Source organism: Oryctolagus cuniculus, chromosome 15, assembly GCF_964237555.1.
Source record: "Oryctolagus cuniculus chromosome 15, mOryCun1.1, whole genome shotgun sequence".
Classification (NCBI taxonomy): domain Eukaryota; kingdom Metazoa; phylum Chordata; class Mammalia; order Lagomorpha; family Leporidae; genus Oryctolagus; species Oryctolagus cuniculus.
In genome coordinates, this window is record NC_091446.1 from 17,744,554 (window position 1) to 17,771,363 (window position 26,810).

Consider the following 26,810-nt stretch of genomic DNA (forward strand, 5'->3'; position numbering starts at 1 on the left):
TCAGCATATGAAAGGGTAAGCTGTGCCTCCATGTTTACTGCAGCTCAATTCACAATAGCTAAGATAGGGAATCAACCCAGATGTCCATTAAGTGAAGAATGGATAAAGAAATTATGGTGTATATATACACAATGGAATACTACACAGCAGTAAAAAAAAATGAAATCCTGTCATTTTCAACTGGAAATGATTATACCTAGTGAAATAAGCCAGTCCCAAAAAGACAAATACCACCATCAGTGGTAACTAACAGAGTACCTAGAAAATAATCTATAGAAGTGAAACTGACACTTTGAGAAATGATAACTTTGAACAGCCCTTGTCTAGACTATTGAGGAACAGTGTTTGTTCTTCTTCTTCTTTCTTCTTCATATTTTTGTTGAACTGTTTTCTTAGTGTAGGGTTAATCTTATGAGTATAAAGTTAACTGAAAATAGATCTTTGTAAAAAATAAGACTGGGAATAGGAGAGGTAGAAGGAAGAAGAAGGTGGGAGTGCAGGCGGGAGGGAGGGTAGGATGGGAAGAATCATCGTGTTCTTAAATTTGTATATATGAAATACATGAAGTTTGTATACCTTAAATAAAAAGGTTTCTAGGAAAAAAGAAAAAAAGGCAAGCAATGTGAGGGGGCCAGTGTTGTGGCACAGCAGGTTAATCTTCTGCCTGCAATGCCAGTACCTCATGTCAGAACTCCAGTGGCTCAAGTCCTGCTTGATCTGTTTCAGATCCAGCTCCCTGCTAGTGTGCCTGGGAAAGCAGTGGAGGATGGCCCAAGCACTTGGGACCCTGCCGCCCTCATGGGAGACCAGGTTGGGGTTTCTGGCTACCAGGTGCAGCCATCTGGGCAATGAACCAGTGGTCGGAAGATATCTTTCTGTCTCTGTCTTGACATCTATCACTCTGCTTTTCAAATAAATCAATCTTTTCAAGAAAACCAATGTGAAATCTTTCACCACTCTTGAAATGCAAAGTATTTCAGTTTTCAACATCGTTCAACAACAGATCTGACCTTATAGAGCGTGCAAGTTGATCTCTGTATTTTAGGCTGAAGAAGCTGAGACATAATGACTTTCCCAATGGCACTCAGCTAATGAGTCTCAGAGCTGACACCCAAAGCCAAAACTCATGGCCTTTAATTGAATATACCTTCCACTGCATCACACTGCCTCTCTTCTTTACAGCATACTTGAAATACAGGCAGGTTGGTGAGTGAACCAAGCCATCTTTAAACTCTATAAACTGGATCCAGCAGAGACCGTAGTGATTCTTTAAAGATAAACGCCATAGGGTACAATGATTTAGTAGCCTGAAAGTCCACTTCATTTGATTTGAAGTCTTACATCCAAATCATGAGACCTTAGGAAAGTGTCTTAGCTTTTCAAAAACCTCTGAAATCTGAATTATAAAGTGGTTTTGGAGAACAAATGACACACCACATTATCCAGTCTATTAGGGGTCCTCCATATGTAATTCTCTCTCTGTCCCTGTAAAATCTGTGTGATCATTCTAACAGTGTGACTTTTAATCAAGGATAATTTTGTCCCCAAGGGGATACTTGTAATATCTAGAGACAGTTTTTGATTGTCATGACTGGGGTGTGTGTTGGGGGGGGGGGGCGTCTGTTGGCATTTAGCAGGCAGAGGCCAGGGATGTTACTAAACATACTATAAGACACAGCACAGCTACCCTAAAACAAAAAATTATACAGGTCCAAATTTCAATGGTGCTGAAGTTAAGAAATTTTCTTCTAGACCAATGAGAAAGACTGTTCATTACCACGGGTCTTCAGTTAAAAGAGAAATCCTATCTTTTCTGCTCTAAAAAGCAGGAATCCAGACTTTACCAGAATACCAGTATCAAGGTAGAAATGTTATCAGACAATTGAATTTACGACAAGAAGTGCAAAAACATAATTGAGTTAAGATCCCTCGGTGTGTGAATCTTCCTACTTGCATGTGGCAGCAACACTGAAGCTGAATAGATTTATATGGATTTTTTTTTTTAATTAAAGGACTGGTAACATTCTTTAGGCAAATTTAAACTTAATGACAACATCAGGCTTGTTCCTTGAGATATTTCTTAGTACTACCTGGATTCCAAAAAGACACTGAAAGTTTCTGGAAACAGCAGAACAGGAAGATCATTGTACAAGTACCAACGAACTGGCACCCGAGGCACTTGCTGCCGGCATCCTCATCCTTCCAGAAAATACCTGGTATTTTTTCTTCCTTTTTCTTAAACCTTTATTTTCCCCTACCCCTACTTCTTTTCTCTCTTTTTCTTTTCCATGCTGCCTGTGCCTCTTGTCACTTGCCAGTGACAGTTGTTTAGCCTCAGTCATGACAGAACTCAAAAGACACAATGCCTTGATTTGGTGGCACGGTTTCAAGGATGCTCTCTGGAAGATGAGAATGAGAAGCACAGATGTATGTGTATTTAGCTTTCACTTTCTAGCTGCGATCCCTATATAAAATGATTTTGCAAAGATATGTTAAAATTTCTCTCCCAAAATGCCACACTATGGTCTACTTTAAATACCAGACGGAGTCACAGTACCATCTATGGCCATTTTCTGTTGAATCAGAAAGCACAATTGTACTACTTACTTTATGTCTCTGAATGGAGAAGACAGAAATCCCTCTCAGATGTAAAATACACTGACAAAAAAAAGTCACCCCAAATTTATAGCTTCAGGCACACAGATTTTTTTCTTAAAATCCACCTGAAGGTATAATAATTAGCTTAAAAGTAGAATATTTATATGATGAAAACATGTTAAAATTACAAACATTCATAACGACAATCTCTCTGATTACAAAGTCCATAGCAAAATAATGTACAAATAACCAAAACTCTTCAATTAATATACTGTGTTTAGAGATAACTAAGAAAATAATTATTTTCCTTTAAGAAATATAATAATTTCAGAATAGCAATTGTTTAAGACACATGATAGCACTTTTTTCTGAGTCTTTTTGATTTAAATATTCAGAAATAGTTTACCATTTTATCATGTTAAGATTCCAAATATAACTTGGTATGCTGATCATAAGATTTAAGTGGATTCATAAGCTGTGAGTAATGTTAAGTTAGAGATTCTCCAAGCTGGCCACAAAAGGAACTTCAACTTCCTTCCGCAATAAGACACCAGAAATCCTCTAGTAATTCTACTATCAAGTTGTAAGTTATTTTCCCCTACCCCAATGCACAGCTATCATCATTTGGAACCAAGTAGATTTTCTCTCTTTCTTTCTGTTCCAAATTCACTCGGCTTACTGCCAAGAGAAAATACAGGGGAGGCAAAGAGTGATTCTGTTAAGATCAATGAAGATGTTGGCCATAACAGTCCTATTTATCCGTCACATCAGTGCTCCTTTTTCTATGATTAGAAATTACTAGCAATTTCTTGACAATTCTGGTACAAAATTAAGTTGCAATCAGTTTTGCAAGACTTCACAAAGAAAAAAGTGTCTGTATATGTGTGCATATATATGCACATATAATGGGTTTTCTCACTAAATCCAGAAACAGGTCTATCACTTTAATAAATATATTTCTCTTCTTATAAGGGAATTAATATTCCTGCTTCCAAAACAGCTAAAACTGCCAATTTAAAGCAAAAAAATGAAGATGTTTCATTGGCATTGGCTGAGGACAGGAGGTCAAAGCACAATCAGGACTCTGTTACAAGCTGAAGGCTTTGTTTTGTTCTAATCACAAGTGGAAATTAAAATACTCTTTTGGCCATGTAGGGGAAAAATATTTATGCTTTATGCATAGCCTCTCTGTTTTCTCTAACTAAAGCTTATCATAATACCTATTCACATACCAAAAGAAAATTAATCTTTAAATTAATTTGATATAAATGTGGATAATTATCATTAATGTTGGATTTTGCCAACATTAGAAAAGTTATTTAAAATAATAATATTGAAGATTTGGAAGTAAAAAAATGAAAATTAAGTGGCATTGCAACTTATCTAGAAGAAGCTTCACTGTCTTAAGTACTTCCCTCAATATAAAGCCACCTTGTCACTCAGACTGTGCAACCTTTCAATAGCTTCTAATCAAAACAAAATAGAAGCTGAATTGCCCAACTTAACCAAGTAGATTCTGCCAGGCTCTCTGGTTCGCTTTCCCACACTGTGTGGCATAGAGCACCACCTGAGGAGCTTTACAAAACACTAGGTACCCAACGGTGTCCGACACCAGTTGAATCACAATGGCTGGGACTGAGTGCCAGGCACCACGATTTTTTAAAAGATTCTAATTCACAGTAGAGTTTGGGAACCAAGTCTCTAGCCCTATATTTTACACCTGGAGCAATTCCAAACATGCCAGCATTGCCCTGCCTCCCTTCCACTGTCCTTCCTGTTCTGTGTCCCACCTCTTCACTCTCCTTTGTTTATGCTTCTCTGTTCTTTCTCCCTGACCACACCCTGCCCCTCTCAAATTCCTCCTTTCCCCAGGTGCCTTCCCTCAATCCCCACTACCTTCATCTGCACACACATGTGTGTGCACGCGCACACACACACACACACACACATATTCTCACATTTGGTTGGATGTCACTCTCGGTTGTCACATTCTAGTCAACTGCATGTTTATAATTTATACCATGGTATTAAAATTATTAAGGCTATGAGCTCCTTGAATAATGTGTCATATTCATTTTGTGGTCCCTGGCACAATGTTTAGTGCATAATAAATATGTGTCAGTTGTTTATGGTAATCTATATGAAAACAACAACTGTTGAAAACCACTTACTTTAATGAGGTGAATAAAAGAACACTAACTTGAAAGGTCTCTTTCTCAGCTTTCTCATTTGTTTTTTTGTCCAAAGTTATTTTTGTGTCCAGAGTTATTTCTTTTACTACTGAGAGCTAGATTTTAGTAAATTTAATTTCCACCACATTATTTCTAGCTATGTAGTACACCATCTTATATATGTGGCCATATTAAAGGCCACAATCTTAGCAGATGACAATATTTGAACTTCTAAATTAGAGGGCTATTTGGTTGTCTGTAAATAGGCTAATGTCAATTGTTTGCCCATGATAATAATGATATTTATTTTATTCTTTTAAAGATTTATTTTATTTATTTGAAAGAGTTACAGACAGAAGTAGAGCCAGAGAGGAAGAGAGAGAGAGAGAGAGAGAGAGAGGAAGAGAGAGAGAGAGAAGCATGAGAGAAAGGTCTTACTAGTTCATTCCCCAAATGGCTGCAACAGCCAGAGCTGAGCTGGTCCGAAGCCAGGAACCAGGAGCTTTATCCAGGTCTCAAATACAGGTGCAAGGGACGAAGGACTTGGGCTATCTTCTACTGCTTTCCCAGGCCATAGCAGAGAGCTAGATTGGAAGCTAGTCCTGGAGCAACCAGGACTAGAACCAGGGTCCATAGGGGATGCTGGTGCTGCAGGCCTAGGCTTAAACCCACTGCACCACAGCGCCGGCCCCAATAGTGACAGTATTTAAAAAAAAAAAAAAAAAACACTATAGATTCTTCACTCCTTTCCCTCAATATGGTATATGTTCGGCCAGTATCTGGCCTAGTCAATACAGTAAAGTTATTAGGAAGTATGTAGGAAATGGGAACAAAATCCAAAGTCATTCAATGTATATTTTGAACTCTGGATAAAAATTCAGTGCAAGTACAACTCTAGATAGTAATACATATGTAAAATGATATGAAATAACATATAAAATTCTACTTTTAATTTCAACTGTACTACCACAAGGTCAAGGAGAAACCTTGCTTGCTGTTACCATAGATTAATTTCTAAGATGTCTTTTACAAAACAAAATGTGTTAGAATACAAAAGCAATCCAACTTAGAAGGTCATATCTGAGAACACGATGGAAGATTTCAAGTTTCAATCCTTTGTGTAAGCTCCCACAGTGAGACCACTGAAGGACTGAGACAGTTTACATTTTTAGGATATTTAAGGATTCTTCTGATCTTGAGAAACTTTAACTTCTAGACTCTTTATAGGATTTCTGTATATTCACAGGAAAGTCACTGACTAAAAATTAGTGCAACTCTCAAAATACTTTCATATTTATTGAATTTTTTAAATTTATTTGACAGGTAGAGTTATAGACAGTGAGAGAGAGAGAAACTATTTATTGATTTTAGTTAATGCCTGGTTAATCAAGTAATTCACTAAGATATCTATATTTCCATATTATTGTAATTAATTTTTAAAATTATTTATTTATTTTATATAAAATGTAGAGAGAAAGAGAGAACTCTCATCTTCTCATTTACTCCCCAAATAACTGCAACAACAAGAGCTGAGCCAGGCTGAAGCCAGAAGCTAAGAAAACAATGTGGGTCTTCCATTTGAGTGACAGGGACACAAATATTTGAGCTGCCTCCCAGGGTGCACATTAGCAGGAAGGTAGAATCAGGAGCTAGAGCCAGGACCTGAAATCGGTCACTATGACAAGGGATGGAGGTGACCCAAAAGGCATCTTAATTGCTGTGCCAAATGCCCATTCCCACATTTTTTTTTACCTTAGTGGACTCTCATACGTCATATTAAAGTATTGTGATTCAAATTGCACATAAGAAAACTAAAAGGTAGCATGCATACAGGTCTTGGGCTTTTCTCATCCTTTCTTGCCAATATGTTGACCAAATTTAGCCCATACACAATATAAGAAAAATATGGGATTAATCATTTCTTTTTTTTTTTTTTTTTTACAGGCAGAGTGGACAGTGAGAGAGAGACAGAGAGAAAGGTCTTCCTTTGCCGTTGGTTCACCCTCCAATGGCCGCCGCGGCCGGCGCGCTGCGGCCGGCGCACTGCGCTGATCCGATGGCAGGAGCCAGGAGCCAGGTGCTTCTCCTGGTCTCCCATGGGGTGCAGGGCCCAAGTACTTGGGCTATCCTCCACTGCACTCCCTGGCCACAGCAGAGAGCTGGCCTGGAAGAGGGGCAACCGGGACAGAATCCGGCGCCCCGACCGGGACTAGAACCTGGTGTGCCGGCGCCTCTAGGCGGAGGATTAGCCTAGTGAGCCGCGGCGCCGCCTCTTACTTGACATTTTCAAAGTGTAAATAAAGATTTCAAATAGGAGCTCTGGATCAGACAGCATTTCAAAAGAATGGTACTGAACTCCATTCTTTCAAAGAAGTAGAAAAAAATTTAAATTTCTCTGAAGCAAAAACTAATATAAATCTGCAAGATTCTAGTCATGGAGGTAGTCATTTTTCTCTTTTCTAAGTTTTAGTTTAAAAATCATATTCCATAAATAAGACAATCTTGGCCCTATTTCAGTTGAAATGTATTTGTTGACCAAGTTTACATAAAAGATCAAAATAAGAAAACAGTAAAACAAAAAAAAAATTGTTCAATATGCAAAGTAAAAAGGATGTTGGATAAAAATTCAGAAGAAATTAAGAAAGGTATCCATGTTTTAAAGTATATGATACAGTTTTAAGAGACTCATTTCATTTCTGTAATTGGACATTTCACACCAAGGCCAATGCCAAGCAGTGAGACTTTCCAAAGCATAAAATTTGACTTTCTCTATTTTGGGAATGCAATTACAGGTCAAATTCCTCATAATCAATAAAAGAAATCTTCATTTCACAGTAGGTTTTCCTGTCCAAGATGGTGGTAACTGGTTTTAAACACTGTTTAACATAATAAAATAGAGAATAAGAAAACTGGGACATATCCTTAGAATCCTTGGTGACAGAACTTGGTCAATAGCAGCTTTTGTATATTGCAAAGACAGCAGGAGCCTCGGGAACTAAGAGCATACACTGGGGATAGGGTCATGTTTCCTGAGTTTTCCCAATTCCCCTGAACATTCAGGTCATTTCTAGCGAAGGTTCTCAGTTTGTGATATGATAAACGTTTAAAAGAAAATCCAACAGAGCAATATAACTCTGCATTTACTATGTTTTTCCCTTTAAATACGATTTTTTTTCAGTGTTGGTAACTAAAGGATACAAACAAAACAACCTAAGCAAAAAATGAGAGTATTTGTCAGCATTGTCCATTTCCTGTAGGATTATGAGGATTTAAAATCAACAGCAAAGTCTGGCAAAATCTATCCTAGTCCCACTTTAATTTCTTGTACTAAAAAGCTTACAGCAGTTGACAGAACAAAACTGTCCACCTCTATTACATAGTTGAAAAGCTTTCACCCTAGAGATCAGATAGGGCTCAGTCCTCATCTCAGCTGGCTGAACACTCCTAAAAGTTTTAAACTAAGTCAAAAGTGTCTAACTCACCTTAAGTTGTGTTCTGAACCACACAAACGCAGAAATAGGTAAAAGACAATAAGGATGACATAAAAAGCAACTGAAGAGTCATGAAAAGAGAAGGAAGTCAGAACCATGATGTGTCATTTCAAGTTGTTAACTCTAAACTAGTTTAGCAAAGCACAAAAATTGATGTACTTTATTGGAACGTTGTAACCCTAGGGCTTACGTATGAAATCTCTACTTGGGTTGTGGTATTAAACAATGCAGTTGTGAGTTCCAAGACCTCTAGAAGACAAGCCTTAGGAGGACAATCAGTGAGTGCAAGGCCGTTAGCCCTGTTCGGAGCCCATCTTGAGCTTTCTTCAGCAACCGCCACAGCGCCCTTGTCTTCCCTTCAATGTGTGACGTGTACCAGAACTGGGACTGGCAGGTACTTTCATAAAAGGCATTTTATTTAAAAATCAATTACTATTTTTCTTTCTGTGGAAGAGTACACCGTACATGGAAAAGGAACATAACTCAAAGGGAAAATTAAGTTAAAGATTTGTTTTACAAGCCGCATAGTACTTTTGATAGGAAATGACACTGGGGTTTCTCAAGTCTTGGTAACACGAATCTGGTCATATATTCACAGAATACTAGACTATTTTTGACCATAGGACAGTTTAGAAACAACCCATAAAAAGTTTTCTATTTATGAGGAAACAATTTAACATTAAAACAGAGCTGGCTTTTTGACTATGGCAATTAGCTTCTTCATGTTCCAAACACCAAATAACATTTTCCCATTAATTTTTAAACCAATGTGGCTTTAACTTAAAATAAACTGTACATCAAAAGAATGGAAAGTAAACAGCCAGGAACACAATTTGACGAATTGGATTTATTTAGTTTATTTATCTAAACAGGGACCATTGGATCTCTTTAATAGGCTGACAGTTGCACTGGGCTGGTTAATAAAACATTCAACACAGTGTCTTCAGCCAATATAGAAATGCAAATCCCATCAGAAATATTTTATTCATGAGGCAGTAATTTCAGTTACTACCATAGTTTCTTAAAAAAAAAAAAAAAAAAAGGTACTCTGCAAACAAACAGTGCCACCTAGTGACTAACAATAAAGCTGAATTTGCCAAAGGCCTATAATTAATCATTCAAAATCTTGTTTTTAATTTTTTCCTCTTTATTTCCTAGCTACGATCACAATGGCTAGGCAAAACAAGCCAACAAGAGAAAACTTGATGATAATATGTTAAGTCATTTAAGAAGGATATTAACCAGAGACAACATTAAAACCAATAAGCTCTCTACATAAGGGTACTTCCAAAAGTTCATGGAAAATGGAATTAAAAGGTAAGTTTATTTTGGTGCAAAAAAATTGAAATGCAAGTATGTGAAGAATTTTCAAAACCCTCAAACAACTAGAAACACCATAAAGTCATAACAAAAATTTGCTCCTTTTACCACAAAGTGGCACCATAATTTTAACTTCAATGATAAAAAACATTGTTAAAGAGATAGGAAAAAAATTCCAACTGAATTGCAAAATCCAATCAGGAATCCAGCAGCAAGTTTAGGAAAATGTACATAAATATGAATGCATGAATACATTAAACACACATATCTACACTAGTGCACATTTCAGCTTTGCCCATGACTACAGTGGACATGGGAGTTATTTCTGCAGGTCATAAAACTATACAGTAGCAAATGGCAATGGTTTCAGGCCCAAAGAAATCTTCAGAAAAATATCACATAGGAAAAAATGTCAGTTTCCAAAGTACAGAAAATCTGTTAAGGTCAACCTCAAATTCAGTACATAAGACCAACAATAAAATATTTAACACATAATACTGTTCATTCAAGTCCATAGAGTAGAGAGAAGGGTCAACAGCAAGAAACTTTTACAGCCTCTTGGAACAGGAGACCAGAGTGACAGACAAGCACACATTAGTTCCCAGAAAGCACGGACTATAGTTGAGTGTAGATTTTTGGTTTCTCCCTTGCCAGGTCAGTCCATTTCCTATGTCAGCTTTTGAAATTAATGGGGACTCTATGAGTAGATTTACCATGGTCAAAGGCTGGAATAGGGATCCTACAAACAAACGTGGCCAATTGCATAATGATTTTCTAACATTTTCTTCTAGTGGGACCTTGGTGATGGGAAATCATCTTCTTAAGAAAATGACTGCAAACAAGAAAAACAAGGCACATGCACGTGTACATACTATATGAATACAGCAATACATTCTACCTGAAAGGGCACAGTCACACCAAATAACTAATAGAAACTTCGATTTCTGATTAAGAAATGTCAAGAATGTAAATGAGTTCACTGAGAGACCAGCTACTGAGAGCCATGCATGTTTGTTACCCTTACCAACATTAATATAAATTCTGTGGAAGAGTATTTTAGAAAAAAGAAATCTCGATTATATTTAATCCAGGAATCTGTAAAATCCCCAATGATCACAGATAATAACAGTGAGTTTCTGCATATAAAGAACTAAAGCCCTGGTTTAACTCTGAATACCATTTCTTAAGTCATATTCTACTACCGACAAGATATGGACAAAGAACAAAAATGATCTTATGAGTCACAATAAAAATGTAGTCCCTGGCATACTTTATTAAGAGCTATGAAACTGTTGCTACCCTTTGACTTGGGAATCTGGTTTCTGTGAAATGATCGTGACTAATACTGTTCAGATATGTTCACTGCCGCATATCAATTATTGAGGGAGTAAATGAAAACATATTAGGAATTAACAATACATTAACTAGCATCACTCAATGAAATATTATGCACCTATAATGATCAGGAATTTACAGAAATGGAAAATATCAATGATAGAATCTTATGTATACAAGAAAAGAAAAGATGTAGAGACAGTAATATCATCATTATGCAAAAAAACCAATACATTATACAAGGAAAGAAGAAGGAGAGACTGGAAGGAAACCAATCAAAACGCAGCATGTGATCTTTCTTGGGTTAATAAGGATCAGATGAGTTTTAAAATTTTTTCTGCTCTCCTTTACCTTTAGAGTAGTCTATAAGTAGAAAGAATTATTTTTACATGGAACTGAACAATAAATACAATGTATTTGGACGACATATTGAATAAGTCCACAAAATAAATGAAATTTTGTTTTCTAAGATGGCTATTTACAGACTAGGTTTCTAATTTCTTTTGACAATACACTCATACTCCTGTGACAAGGATTAGCTGATGCTATAACTATTACATATTACCACCGAGACTGTCTAAATCTCTAAAACATGTGTTCACAGTTTCCTACATCCTCCACAGCAATAGAAGTAAAATATCCCAGGAAGCCATAAGTATAAGAAAGATAAAATGTAAACAGAAACATCAAGTTATTGACCTTTTCACAAAATTTAAAATTAAAATTCAACTTTCTCATTTCCATTTCTTTAGTCTCAGACTTTAAAAAAAATAGAATATGGGTACTGGCTTCACTCCTACGCTCAAATACTCAAGTTGTCCGTTCACCTATGAAAAGAGAGAGTGCAGGTAGTAGCAGTAAAAGCTTCAAGCTGTTCCACAACATCCTTTGAACCCTGACCTCAGGGACCAACTCCGATAGTCTGCAGGTAGTTGGATTTCTAGGACCATTTAGCCTCACTGCTGAGACTGTCAATAGAAGTGCCATTCTCTGATGTACGCAGCTTTGCACTAGGAGCTGGTCTAACAATCACATCACATAGTCTGCCAAACAGGAAAAGGACAGCATTCGGGCACCACTGACCCAGGATAGAAGTGAACTTGAGACTGGGGCTAAAAAGCTCTACTTCTAACATTCCCTACAAGCTAATCCTCCGTCCAAATCCTTCTGTCTGTGTCTACGTGTCTTAAAGGAAGTTCAGCTTTGTCACAAGAAAAAAGAAATACGCAACGACACAAATCAACCACGAGATGGTGCTAGCACGAAAGTACAACACCAAAGATATGGACAGCACTCCACACACCATTTCTTCATGAGCTCTGGGACCTGGTAAGCCACTCACTTGTTCTTTTCCTTTTCTATTTATTGAGACCTTCTCAAACATCGCATAGACTTTCAGGGTTTTTTGTTTTGTTTATATGTTTAGAGAGTTTTTGTTTGATTTTATCTTTTTTAAAAGATTTATTTCTTATTAGAAAGAATTACAGCGAGAATTTTCCATCTACTGGTTCATTCTCCAAATGACCACAATGACCAGGACTGGGCCTGGCTGAAGCCAGGAGCCAGGAGCTTCATCCATGTCTCCCAAATGGATGCAGGGGCCAGGGGACTTGGGCCATCCAGTCCCTACTGATTGCATTTTCTTAAGAAGCAAGTAATAATCTGAAACTTAAAAAGAATTCTCAACCCCATTTGATTTTCCATTTTGGCTGGTTCATTTTCTGGGAACACCCTAACATGATGAAGTCTTAGCAAATTCATATTAGTACCCAAAGAAGAAACTGCAAGAACAGTTTAAATACATGAATTCTAATTTTTTAAAAACTTATTTTCAAATACCCAGTGTGGCTATTAAATAAGTTATCAGGGAAGTTTGAAGGGAGGGGGACCACGAAGGATCTTGAAAAGAACTTGAGAATGGGTGCTTAGCTCATCCAACCTGGCCCCGGCTCTATCTGCCTATGTGATGTACAGGAAAGTCATTTGATCTGTGATCCCTTATTTCCTCATCAGAAAATTAAGGTGACTACATTTCATCTCTTCCGGACCTAATATTCCTAAATTACTCTAAGTCTATGGGAAGCCAAAAATGAACAGCATTAGGCTAGAAGAGGCCAACAATTGAGAGCAGAATTGGGCAAGTGATCATCAGGAACAGCAACAGCATAAATGAGAACATAAAAAGGACTGCTATCTTCCCTCAGCCCCTCTAACCTCCCACCATTGTGACCAGAAATCACGACCTGAATTTTAAAGTATCAGTCCATTACACCTTGAATTCTATGACAGGTAATCATAAACACTACATTAATTTTGTATGGATGTATACAATCTCACTAAGGAATTAATAAACATTAAAATTACACTGAACTGTACTTTCAATCATGGTGGAGTAACTGGTACAAGACTAACCTTGCTGATCTAACCAACGATACAAATGGCCTAAATATATAGGACATTGCTTCCAAAAGTTAGACAACAGGGGCTGGCATTGTGTTGCAGTGGGTTGAGCCACTGTTTGTAATGTTGACATCCCACGGTCTGCCAGTACAAGTCCCAGCTTCCTGATAATGTGCCCAGGAAGAAAGCAGAAGATGGCCCAAGTACTTGGGTCTCTGTTACCCATGTGGGAATCCTAGATGGAATTCATGGCTCCTGGTTTTTGTCTGCCCAGCCTGAACTGTTAGAGCCATTTGGGGAGTGAACCAGCAAATGGAAGATTGATCTGTTTTTCTCTCTCTCTCTTGCTCTCTCAATCTGTGTGTACGTGTATGTATGTCTCCCTCTCAGTTGGTCTGCTTTTCAAATAAATAAGAAAAAAAACTCTCAATAAAAAGCTAGATGGCAGGCAGCATAAGATTCAATCTCTTGGAGGAGAGAATCTCATGAAATGAGCCCCACAATGGCCACAGCTCTCAGCCTGGAGATACCTTCCATACTGTATGCCATGGAGGCGGAGCCTTGTTTAGAAGCATCTGAGCTTCTGAAATGAGTGAAATTTACCAGGGTAAAGGGGACAAGGGAGTCATACAGAGAAGAAGCACGAGAAACTGACAATGCATTAAAAATTCCTAAAATACTACCTACTATCCAATCTACCTACCATGGAACAGGTACTGGGGAGCCACAGACTGAACAGAGACTGCAGAAGTTGTTCAGTGCAAGGAGAGGGAACTCCAGCCGGAGTGGTGAGAACTCACTCAACACTTCTGTATTACAAATGGAACTCAAGAACGGCCACATAAGAGTAGGGCTACTCCAGGCATGTATTAACAAAGCTCAACAATAACCCCTCATCAATCTGATCTGCTGGTAAATTATCTAACTGTTTGAAAAAAGATCAACATTCTCTAAAGCATGCATTGGTAACAGGGGCAAAATCATGCCCACAGAGGCAAAAATTGATGGGTGGGAGGATGAGGAATCTTAGTTATTACAGACATGTGGTCCTGCAAGGAACAATATATCTAGGCTATCAAATTTTCATGGGGTGAGGGTAAGGGTGATTAAAGAAAAAAGTCCAAGAAGGTTCTTTAGAGGGGTAATAAAGAGAACAGGGTTGACACACTGTACTCTTAAGGAAAACAATAAAACCTGGACTTTTAACTACATAGGCCTACACTTTTGAGCATGTAATAATAAAAGCACTATGCATATAGAGAAGCAATAGAAGAGGGGGGGAAAAAGCCTAGAAGTTGACCTAGATCCCATTCAGCAGACAATGAGGACTCCGTACGTCTGTCTGTAACAGCATGCTATATTCAATTAGTGTATAAGGAAGGTAATGGTGGAACAGAACGGAGGTTTAGAATGGGAGCAGAACAGAGGTAGGAAGAACTACCACAATCACCCGGGTGGAAACATGATAAAGGCTTTCAGGAGTAGAGATGAATATGGGAAAGAGTCAAAGGCAGGACTGCAAATTCTCAATGATCAATTGGATATGCAAGGTTGTGGAGAGGGAAGAATTAATGACAGTTCTGAATGAACCAGTATCTAGTGAATCTGGGTGTTATTATCTAAGGAACACTGGGCTAATGGTGTCCAGTAAGCAGTAAGAAATAGGAATCTGGAGCTATAGAGAGATCCGGGCTAGAAATGTATTTCAGCATAAGAGGGTACTTCAAAAGTTTGTAGAAAGTGGAATTAAAAGCTAAGTTTATTTTGGTGCAAACATTGAAATCCATGCAGGTTTTTTTTTCGTAATATGTATTTTCTAAGTACTTTCTGTAGACCTCTTGGGTGCATGAATTCCAACATTTTATTCTACCAAAACAAACTTACCTTTTAATTCTACTTTCCTAAAACTTGTGCACCCCTCATGTAGATGTAGTCATTTAGGCCACAGGAGAGAAAGACAGCATAAGAAAGTGGTGTAAGTAGAGACGAAGCCCAAAACAGGACAGCCAGACAGGGGCAGAGACGAAGAAAAAAAAGCAAGCGTACACGAGGTCGAAGAAAACACTACGAAGTGTTCCTCTGCTTATCTCCATCGGTATAAATGTCAGTATTACAAGGGGAACGGGAGAACTGCTTAATTTGCAGCAAACATGGAGAGATGAAGAGCCACCTCAGCTCCTTTTTTTTTGGCAGATTATTTATTTATTTATTTGGAAGGCAGAGTTAGAGTGGCAGAGGCGGTGGGGTGGGGGGGTCTTCCATCCACTGATTCACTCCCAAAATGGCCGCAATGGCTGGATCGAGGCCAATCCAAAGCCAGGAGCCAGAAGCTTCCTCCAGGTCTCCCGTGCAGGTGCAGGGGCACAACTTGGGTCATCTTCTACTGCCTTCCCAACCATTAGCAGAGAGCTGAATCAGAAGTGCAACAGTCAGGACCAGAGTCAGCGCCCATAAGGGATGCCGGCACTGCGGGTGGTGGCTTTACCCGTTACACCACAGCACCGACTTCAGCTCCTTCTTTTTGTAATTCAATATTTCTAGGTATGGTGTATCAATATCAGAAAGTTATCAAACATCTTTAAGGAGATATTCTCAGCCTTTTAAAAATATATATATATAGTAGAAATAAGAGGGGCCGGCACTGTGGCGCAGTAGTTTAATCCTCCGCCTGTGGCACCAGCATCCCATATGGGCACTGGTTTGAATCCTGGCTGCTCTTCTTCCAATCCAGCTCTCTGCTGCAGCCTGGGAAAGCAGTAGAAGAGGACCAAAGACCTTGGGCCCCTGCATCCGCATGGGAGACCAGAAAGAAGCACCTGGCTCCTGGCTTTGGATCAGCACAGCTCCGGGTATTGTGGCCATTTGGGGAGTGAACCAATGGAAGGAAGACCTTTCTCTCTGCTTCTCCCTCTCACTTTCTGTAACTCTGCCTCTCAAATAAATAAATAAATATCTTTAAAAAAAATAAAATAGAATTATGTAAATAGTGTATAAAATATTTTACACACTTAACTCCTTAACTACATATATCTCACCTCTTCTCTCACAAAAAACACTGGAGGGAAAACAGCTTCTACCTCTCTGCTGATGGCTGTATTCTCATTTATTCACTTTGTTTTTCTTTACAGCATTTATTACTACCTGCAAATATCTATCTATGTTTATTTACTATCTTCCTCACTAGATATTTTCCCAACAAAATTTATGTATTTTTAATTTTTAATTTATTTTTTATTTGAAAGGCAGAGAGACATACACACAGAGAGGGATCTTCCACATGCTGGTCCACTAACCTAAATGCCTACAACAGCTGGAGCTGCCAGTCCCAAGCCAGGAGCCTGAGACTCAACTCGGGCACTTGCTTGAGGGCAGGGACCTAAGTACCTGGACCATCATCTGCTGCTGCCAAGGGAATGAATTAACAGGAAGCAAGAATTGGGAGTAGAACTGGGACTCAAACCAGTCTCTCCAATATGGGATGAGGCTACCCTAAGCGATCTTCACAACATCTGCAGCAAATGCCCACCGTCATCCCATGAGAATTTAAATCCCAGGAGAACAAGAATTTCACCTTGCTTGCTGCTGTACTAAAGCACTGAGGACAGTGCTTGGTACACGTTAAGACTCAAGTCTTGTTGAAATCCACAAACAATCTAAGGCTCTTGGCTCTAATCGTGTGTAAATGAGGATAGTAGTTTACATGAACTGTGTTTACCTTTTTATAATGAAATAAAGTACATGTTAAAGGACTTTACAAAGTGCAAACTGCTATATGACAGAAGTGGTGGTGGGGAAAGATGTTTCCTGTCATATCTGGAAGAAAGCAATGGGAGCAAATACACAAATAAACACAAGAATCGTTAATGATATGTAAAGCATAAATGTTTAATTCCTAGTCGTTGGTTCCATTTCTCATTTTGGAAGAAAACAGTTGAGAAAGGAATACTTACCAAGAATATAATTTGCAAATACCTAAAGAATTCCATCCAATATTGGATGCTTGGAGAAACAAAAGACTAAATTGAGACACCTGAGTTAAGAGTATACAAAGCCAGAGAAATAATTTAACTTCTGAAAACATTTTAAGAAGAAGAGGTTAAAACTAAACTCAGTCCTGGGATGAACTGTGTCCCCCTCGAACCTGTGTGCTGATGTCCTAACACCCAGGGCTGAGGCTGTGACTGCAAGGTTAACTCAGTGTGACTGACATCCTCATTAGAAAAGAAAATTAGGACACACACATGTACTGAAGAACAGGGAAAAGCCATCTACAAACCATGGAGAAAGAGGATTCAAGCTTTCCAACACCTTGATCTCTGAGGTACAGCCTCCAGAATTGAGAAAACAGTTTCTGTTGTGTGAGAACCCAGTTCGAGGTACTTTGTCATGGCAGCGCCAGCAAACGAATACACTCAGTTTTTCTAGAACCCATGAGGAAAATCTCTGGGAAAGAGTTCCACAAAAACTGAGGTAAGCAAACTAAAATAATCCTTAGAAGTATTCTATTTTACCTTCACCACTTACCGTGAATATTAACTTCAGTTAGAATGTCCTAACTATAAACCTGAGTTGACAAACTCTTAAATCAACCCGGTTTTCTCACCACTTCTCATATTCTTGCAGAGAGAAGCCACCCTTTCACAAGCAGCGCACAGCACGGAAGCTAGGCATGTCTACTGATTTTCTGAATTTTAAGTGCATCATGGATTCCATGTTTTTAAAGTTAATAGCAGTAGGGATTGAATGACCATCGTATCAGAGGGACTGACGAAGTCCATCCCAACTTCTCAGATAAATATCCATTAAATTATCAAACAAACAAGCATAGCAGCACAGCATTCCTGACTTTCCTTATGGATCTGGATCCTAGATTCAGAAATACAGGCAACCTAGGTGCCAGCACATAATTCCTGTGGCTCCCAGGCAAGGCTCAGGTCTTTCTTCAACTATACCTTTTTTTTTTTTTTTTTTTAATGGGAAGTATATGAAATTCAATTCATTGACTGAAATCCTAGTTTGCTACACCAGCCTATCTGGAACACTTACTTCTTTATTCTTTATGATTAGCGGTGTTTCTAAAATATTTTCCATCTGTACCTTTTATTTTTAATTATGGTAAAATACATTTAGCATCAAAATTGCTATCTTAACCATTTGAAATTTTTTTAATTTATCTTTTTATCTGAAAGGCAGAAAGAGATATCCAGAGACAGAGAGAAAGCTCCCATTCACCAGTTAACTCCTCAAATGCCTGCAACAGATAGACATGGGCCAGGTTTAAGCCAGAACTGGAAACTCAATCCAGGTCTCCCACATGGGCAAAGGGACCCAGCTACTTGAGCCATCACCTGCTGCTTCCCAGGGTCCACATTTTTTTTTTAAATTGCATTTCTTTTCTAGGTATTTTTTTTTTTAGGCTTTATTTATTTATTTGAAAGGCAGAGTTACAGAGAGGCAGAGGTCAAGGCAGAGAGAGAGAGAGAGAGAGAGAGAGAGAGAGAGAGAATCTTCCATCTGCTTCTTCACTCTCCAAATGGCCTCAATGGCTGAAGCTGGGCCTATCTGAAGCCAGGAGCCTAGAGCTAATTTTGAGTCTCCCATTTGGGTGTAAGGGCCCAAGGACTTAGGCCATCTTCTGCTGCTTTCTCAGATACATTAGCGGGGAGTTTGATCAGAAGTGAAGCAGCTGGGACTCGAACCAGTGCCCAAATGGGATGCCGGCACTGCAGGCAATGGTTTTACCTGCTGTACTATAGCGCCAGTCCCTCCCATTAGCAGGAACCTGGAATCAGAAACTGGGCTGGGCCTTGACAGATAGAGTTACAGACAGTGAAAGAGACAGAGAGAAAGGTCTTCCTTCCTTCTATTGGCTCACCCCCCAAATGGCCGCAGCGGTCGGAGCTGTGCCGACCCAAAGCCAGGAGCCAGGTGCTTCTTCCTGGTCTCCCATGTGGGTGCAAGGGCCCAAGGACTTGGGCCATCCTTCACTGCTATCCCGGGCCACAGCAGAGACCTGGACTGGAACATGAGCACCAGGACAGAACCAGCACCCATATGGGATACCGGCGCCTCAGGCGGAGGATTAACCAAGTGAGCCACAGCACTGGCCCCAATATATTCATATTATTATGCAAACCAATCTACAGAACCGTTTCATGTTTTTTTTTTTTTTTTTAAGATTTATTTATTTATTTGAAAGTCAGAGTTCAAAGAGAGAGGAGAAGCAGAGAGAGACAGAGGTCTTCCATCCACTGGTTCACTCCACAGCTGATTGCAATGGCTGGAGCTGTGCCGATCCGAAGCCAGGAGCCAGGAGCTTCTTCCCGGTCTCCCACATGGGTGCAGGGGCCCAAGGACTTTGGGCCATCCTCTACTGCTTTCCCAGACCATAGTAGAGAGCTAGATCAGGAGTGGAGCAGCTGGGTCTTGAACCGGTACCCATATGGGATACCGGTGCTTCAGGCCAGGGTGTTAACCCTCTGCGCCGCAGCGCTGGCCCCACTGTTCCATCTTATAAAACTAAAGCTCTATACTCATTAAATAACAACTGCCCATTACAACCTGGAAACCACCACTTTACTTCTTGTTTTTATGAATTCAACTGATTTAAACACCTCACATGTGTGTCTGTAGAATTATAAATTATTTGTTTTGGGGACTGGCCTATTTCATCTATCATAATATCCTCAACGTCCATCCATTCTATGGCACGTGTTAGAACTTCCTTCCTTTTGAATACTAAAAAAATCTCATTGTGTGTATATGCATTTCCTTTATACATTCACCCACCAATGGATTCCTGGGGAGCATCTACCTCTTTGCAACTGTGAAAATGTTCCTATAAAAATGAGTGTGTAGGGGCCAGCACTGTGGCATAGCAGGTAAAGCTGCTGCTTGTGGTGCCAGCATCCCATTTGGGTGCTGGTTCGACTCCTGGAGGCTCCACTTTCGATCCAGCTCTCTGCTATGACCTGGGAAAGCAGTAGAAGATGGCCCAACTGCTTGGGCCCCTGCACCGGCATGGGAGACTCGGAAGAAGCTCCTGGCCCTGGCTGCGGATCAGCCCAACTCTGGCTATTGCAGCCATTTGGGGAGTGAACCAGAGGATGGAAGACCTCTCTCTCTCTCTCTCTCTGCCTCAGCTTTTGTCTCTCTGTAACTCTGCCTCTCAAATAAATAAATAATCTTTAAAAAAAAAAAAAAAAAGGAAGAAAATGAGTGTGTAAATATCTCTGAGGCTCTGCTTTTAATTCTTATGGACCTCTACAAGAAGTGGAATTGCTCACTTGTATCTTTTCTGCTCCTGTTAATTTCTAATTACTTATACTTTAACAGATGTCTTTAAATTTATAGTCTTTTTTAAAATTTTATTTATTTATTTGACAGGTATAGTTACAGACAGTGAAAGAGAGAGACAGAGAGAAAGGTCTTCCTTCCATTGGTTCACTCTCCAATTGGCCGCAACAGCCAGAGCTGCGCCGATCCGAAGCCAGGAGCCAGGTGATTCTTCCTGGTCTCCCATGTGTGTGCAGAGCCCAAGGCCTTGGGCCATCTTCTACTGCTTTCCCAGGCCACAGCAGAGAGCTGGACTGGAAGAGGAGTAACCAGGACTAGAATTGGCGCCCATGTGGGATGCTGGTGCCACAGGTGGAAGATTAACCTAGTGCGCCACGGTGCTGGCCCCAAATTTATAGTCTTAAATTCACTATCAAGAGAGTAGAAGAGAAAGCCAGGTAGACAACAAAAGAAAGCTAAATACCCTCATGGGGACATCAAAATAAAGGATCACTTTTATAAATTATTATTGAACATAGCTTAGTTACTTTTTTGGGGGAAGGGGGGGGTTGAAGGGTATAATATATCTTCCTTTTTTTTAAGTTTTATTTAAAAAAATTTATTTTTTATTTTTTATTTATTTATTTTTTTGACAGGCAGAGTGGACAGTGAGAGAGAGAGAGACAGAGAGAAAGGTCTTCCTTTGCCGTTGGTTCACCCTCCAATGGCCGCCACGGCTGGCGCGCTGCAACCAGCGCACCGTGCAGATCCGATGGAAGGAGCCAGGTACTTCTCCTGGTCTCCCATGTGAGTGTAGGGCCCAAGCACTTGGGCCATCCTCCACTGTACTCCCTGGCCACAGCAGAGAGCTGGCCTGGAAGAGGGGCAACCGGGACAGAATCCGGTGCCCCGACCGGGACTAGAACCCGGTGTGCCGGCACTGCAAGGCGGAGGATTAGCCTAGTGAGCCGTGGCGCCGGCCATAATATATCTTCTTAAGACTCTAATAAGTCTGAAGATTATCCCAGAAAAAATGCATGTAGAAAGGTGCACCAGAAGTACCAACACTTTCAGGAGATTTGGAGCCTCTGAAGTCCATCCTCACAGCCTGCATCTTAAAGGCTACAAACTCAGTAAGGCCAGAAACTGAGTTTTGAATTCTACTAGAAGCTAAATACCAAAAAAGACTATCCAGACTCAAAGAACCGTATGATCTGGATCTATTCGTGAGTCATTAACTCGATACTCTCTCAATTCCATCATTAGCTATCTAGATCTAAGAGCTCTAATTCAGAAATAATGAAAGCTGTACTTTGTCTTTTACAAGAATCCCCAAAAACTATGCATTTAATGCTGATTGAGGCATAGAGAGGAAACAAAAAAAATGTGAAAATGCAGTCTAAAAATCAGCACATGTAACAGTGGAATTTGACTCACAAAATCTGTTTCGAGTTTTCCCATTTCTTGCTTGTAGCTTCTCATTCTGTTGCTGTACATTCCTCGACTTTGGGGTGGTATCTCTCGAACTTCCAAATCCATCTGTTCAAGCTAGGAGGAGGAGAGAAAAACATGCTTTAAACCAAACCATATGCTTGCTCTTGACTCCAAGTTTAGAGCTGAAAGAATTTAATTTCAAATAATCATTTTAAAGTTGAGGAACCAGGCCCATGGTGCTGAATGCCCATAATCAAATAACACTATAAGTACTCTTGTGCTTAATTTTTTTTTTTTTTTAGTTCAACAGTTACTGAGTTCTTGCCAACTGACACTCAGAGTGCCAACGTGTTTGTTAAGAATTCTTTTAAAACATATGGATTGATCCAAACTTTGTTAATACTTTTATTTCAATATCCTTAGAATAGCCTATCATTCAGTGGCAACTGGTCTGGTCTTCTGACCAAGAACCTCCACAATTATAGAAGATAAATCCAATCATTACTTCCTGTGGCTAATCCGTGAAACCTCCACCCAGCCTCACTCGGTGAAATTTCTCCTGGAAAAGTCTTTTCTGATGAGGAAAATCACATACCAGCCAACACGTGATCTCAACCTCCAGGCTAACCCCTTATACTTTGTAAGCGTGTTGACAGAACGGTAATGTGGTGAATTGCACAAAGCGCACTGAAAACACAATGGGCAGTTACCATGTGGAACTGCAGGAGTTCCACAGTGGTTCAGAGCATGGTCTTCAGAGTCAGAGTATGTTCTCACCATAAGCTCTGCTACTTGCTAGTCATGGAAACTTGGGGCAGATTTCTTAACACCTCCGTGCCTTATTTTCCTCATTTCTAAAAATACCTGTCCTTGGGCAGCTGTGAAGATTAAGTGAGATAATTCCTCATAATGTGCTTAGAACACTGTCTTATGTGGTGATTGCTAGGTTAAAGTTAACTATAATAAAGATGATTACTGGTGATGAAGACAAAATACAGCAAGCACTATCAAAGGAACCAGAAGTAACTTTGCTTGTGTTTGACCCAAAAATGTAAGAATAGCAAATCAACCCAGGCAAATCAATTATTTGAAATCACCCTACAAGGTGAGTAAGATCATCCAGACAAGTAATTAACAAAAGTACACGTGGGGGTCAGTGTTGTGGCACAGTGGGTTAACCCAGTGCTTGTAATGCCAGAATCTCACGTAGTGTTGGTTTGAGTCCTGGATACTCTGCTTCTGATCCAGATCCTCCCTAATTTGCTAGGGAAGGCAGGAGAAGATGGCTCAAGTGCATAGGCCCCTGCCACCCATGTGGAGCACTAGGATGGAGTTCTTAGCTCCTGGCTTCAGCCTGGCCCTGCTCCAGTTGTTGCATCCATTTGGGAAGTGAACCAGTGGGTGGAAGATCTCTTTCCGTCTTTGTTTCTCCCTCTTTCTGTTACTCTTCCAAATAAATAAATAAATCTTTTTTAAAAAGGTACAAGTAAATACATATTTGTTTATGGCATTTTACAGAGATATATAAAACCAAATTAAAAGTAGATAAGAAAGAACAAGGAAATACAACAATGAAATCAGTAAAAAGGCTAACATGTACTCGTTTCATTGTCACAACTCTAACATGGCAATGCGGAGTGAAAAACATGAAAATTATAATACATGCGGTGTCCAGGAGATTAATGCAAACCAGTTGTTCAACAAAAACACAACTAACTCTAATAATCTAATCAAAAACAAGGTTTTTGTTTTTGTTTTTTTTCTCTCAAGGTCTCCATCAAAAGTATGGAAAATAATGACATGAACATGTGTTTGTTTACCAAGGATGTCTTCAGATTAACATACATCAGCTTTCTTTTGTTGAACAAACAGAAACATACATCTTGGACAAAGCCCATTAGTAATAAGGAAAGGTAACTCTAAGTTCCAGGACAGTACAGCTATGCTTTATACTTTTTGGACAGTAAAACCTTGGTTTATCAGAAGAGCCGTTTTCTCACAACATCAGGCAAACAGAACATCTCCAGAAGGCAAAGAAACATGAACACACAGATTTTGATGGTAAAAAAGCTGCTTGCTGTGAATAATATAAGAATTTGATTCCTGATCCAAAGAATTGATCAGTTGTACTAATTTTTCTTAAGACTTATTTTATTTATTTGAAAGAGTTACAGAGAAAGGGAGAGAGGGAGAGAGGTCTTCCATCTGCTGGTTCACTCCCAGATGGTCGCAATGGCCAGAGCTGGGTCAATTTGAAACCAGGAGCCAGGAGCTTCTTCTGGGTCCCCCATGTGGATGCAGGGGCCCAAGGACTTGAGCTATCTTCTACTGCTTTCCCAGGCACATTAGTAGGTAGCTGGATGGAAAGAGGAGCAGTGGGGACTCGAACCAGCATCCATATGGGATGCTGGCACTGCAGGCCGGGGCTTTAACCTGCTGACTACAGCACCAGGCTTGACCAGTTGTACTATTAATGGTTACTTTGCCAAACAGAGGAAGAAGTGGCCTGGTTGGTGCTATGGAATGAAAAAATTCAGTCCTTCTACCTGAAGGTGAGGAAGCAGTTGAATATAAAAAGAAAGTAAGGAGAAAAGCACTAGAGAAAAGAAACTTTCCAAGGCAGGCAAACACCAGAAGCTATGATAGCAGCAGCAGAGGTCAGAAGTAGACCTTATGGGGTATGGAGAACATCAGACATTCTGATGGCTGGGAAAGAACTAGTGACAGAGCAGATAGAGCAGCCACTCTGTAGCTCCATTGCTAGCCCTTGAAAACATATAGGCAATGTTTACTGAGCAATGGGTATAACGGCCACCTAATCTTGAATACCCCCTAAAGCTGCAGCCCCTTTTGTATGGACCTATTAATACTGAATCTCAGTCAAGTAAACCTGGGAAAGCTCCAGTCTCCACCTGTCCTCTAGAGTCTCTTTGTGGAGATTGATAATATTTTTAGTCTACTGAAGAGTTGAGGGTTTGGGGCTGGTGCTGTGGTGTAATGGGTAACGCCACTGCCTGGTACTGGCATCCCATATGGGCACTGGTTCAAGTCCCAGCTGCTCCAGTTCTGATCCAGCTCTCTACTGTGGCCTGGGAAAGCAGTAGAAGATGGCCCAAGTCCTTGGGCCCCTGCACCCGCATGGGGGACCCAGAAGAAGCTCCTGGTTCTAGCTTCGGACTGGCGCAGCACCAGCTGTTGCAGCCTCTGGGGAGTGAACCAGTGGATGTAAGACCTCCATTTCTCTCTTTCTCTCTGCCTCTGCCTCTCTGAGACTCTGCCTTTCAAATAAATAAATCTTTTTTAAAAAAGTTGAAAGTTCTAGAAAAACAGTTAATCAAAAAGATCTCCACTTCCAACTTCAAACTTACTGAAACAAGTAATATCAGTTAACAAAAACACACTTTGAGGGGCCAGCATTGTGGCATAGTGAGTAAAGCCACCACCACCTGCAGTGCCGGCATCCCATTTGGGCACTGGTTTGAATCCTGGCTGCTCCACTTCCAATCCATCTCCCTACTGGTGTACCTGGAAAAGCAGCAGAAGATGGCCCAGGTCCTTGAGTCCCTGCACCCACATGAGAGACATGGATCCTGGCTCCTGGCTTTGGACTGGCCCAGCCTCAGCCATTACGGCCATTTAGGGAGTGAACCAGTGGATCGAAGACCCCTGTCTGTCCGTCTCTCTCTCTCTAACTCTACCTTTCAAATCAATAAAAAACCAACCAAACAAAAACCCACACTTTGAGGAACTGTCCAAAGTATATCTGTAAGTAGTGCTGAAAGGGCACCATGTAGTACCCTTCAATATTTAGAAAAGAAAATCACTCATTAGCACCACAACACACAGTAACAAGTTGAATCATACTTGCAATAGTTGGTTTTTAAAACTAAAAATTGAGGGGCTAGTGCTGTGGCTAGCCTGCAGCACCAGCATCCCATATGGGGGTGGATCCAAGTCCCAGCTGCTCATTTCTGATCCAGCTCTCTACTATGGCCTGGGAAAGCAGTAGAGGACAGCTCAAGTCCTTGGGCCCCTGCACCAGCGTGGGGGACCAGGAGGAGGACCCTGGCTTCTGGCTTCAGATTAGCTCAGCTCTGGCTGTTGCAGTCATTTGGGGAGTGAACCAGCAGATGGAAGACCTCTCTCTGGCTCTCCTTCTCCCTATAACTTTGTCTTTTCTCTCTTCCTGTAACTCTGCCTTTCAAATAAATAAATACATCTTATTTATTTGAAAGGCAGAGTTACAGGGAGAGATAAAAAGAGAAAGAGACAGACAGACAGAGTCTTCCATCCACTGGTTCACTCCCCAGATGACCGCAATGGCCAGAGCTGCACCGATCTGAAGCCAGGAGCCAGGAGCTTCTTCTGGGTCTCCCATGCGGGTGCAGGGGCCCAAGGACTTGGGCTATCTTCCACTGCTTTCCCAGGCCATAGCATAGAACTGGATTGGAAGTGGAGCAGCCAGGATTTGAACTGGTACCCGTATGGGACGCCAGCACTGCACGCGGCAGCTTTATCCACTACACCATAGCGCCGGCCCCAAATAAATCTTTAAAAAGAGGAAAAAAAAAAAAAACTAAAAATTGAGACACAATATTTTAATACCTCTTTACCCCCTGACTCATATTTATTTCCATGAAAGAGTAGTGGAAATCCATGGCTCTGGATTTAGCCTTTGTGGGTACTGGTCCTTAGTGCACCACCTAACAAGGTGTGTGACTTCAGGCATGTGACTTAATCTGTCCATGCCCAGTTTACGTATCTATGGAACAAAGGTATTAAGAAT

General features: G+C 40.2%; 1 protein-coding gene across 9 annotated transcripts in view; it reads right to left on the reverse strand.

Moving 5' to 3' along the window:
* VTI1A (vesicle transport through interaction with t-SNAREs 1A) overlaps positions 1–26,810 on the reverse strand; it is a 375,822-nt gene that overhangs the window by 338,690 nt on the left and 10,322 nt on the right. For all 9 annotated transcript variants that reach the window (XR_011382257.1, XM_002718711.5, XM_070057223.1 and 6 more), the window contains exon 3: positions 22,028–22,138. Coding sequence is in view for 8 of the 9 variants with exons in the window: in XM_002718711.5 (XP_002718757.1) it covers positions 22,028–22,138 (111 nt within the window). In the remaining variant the exon portion in view is untranslated. The remainder of the gene's footprint in view (positions 1–22,027; positions 22,139–26,810) is intronic.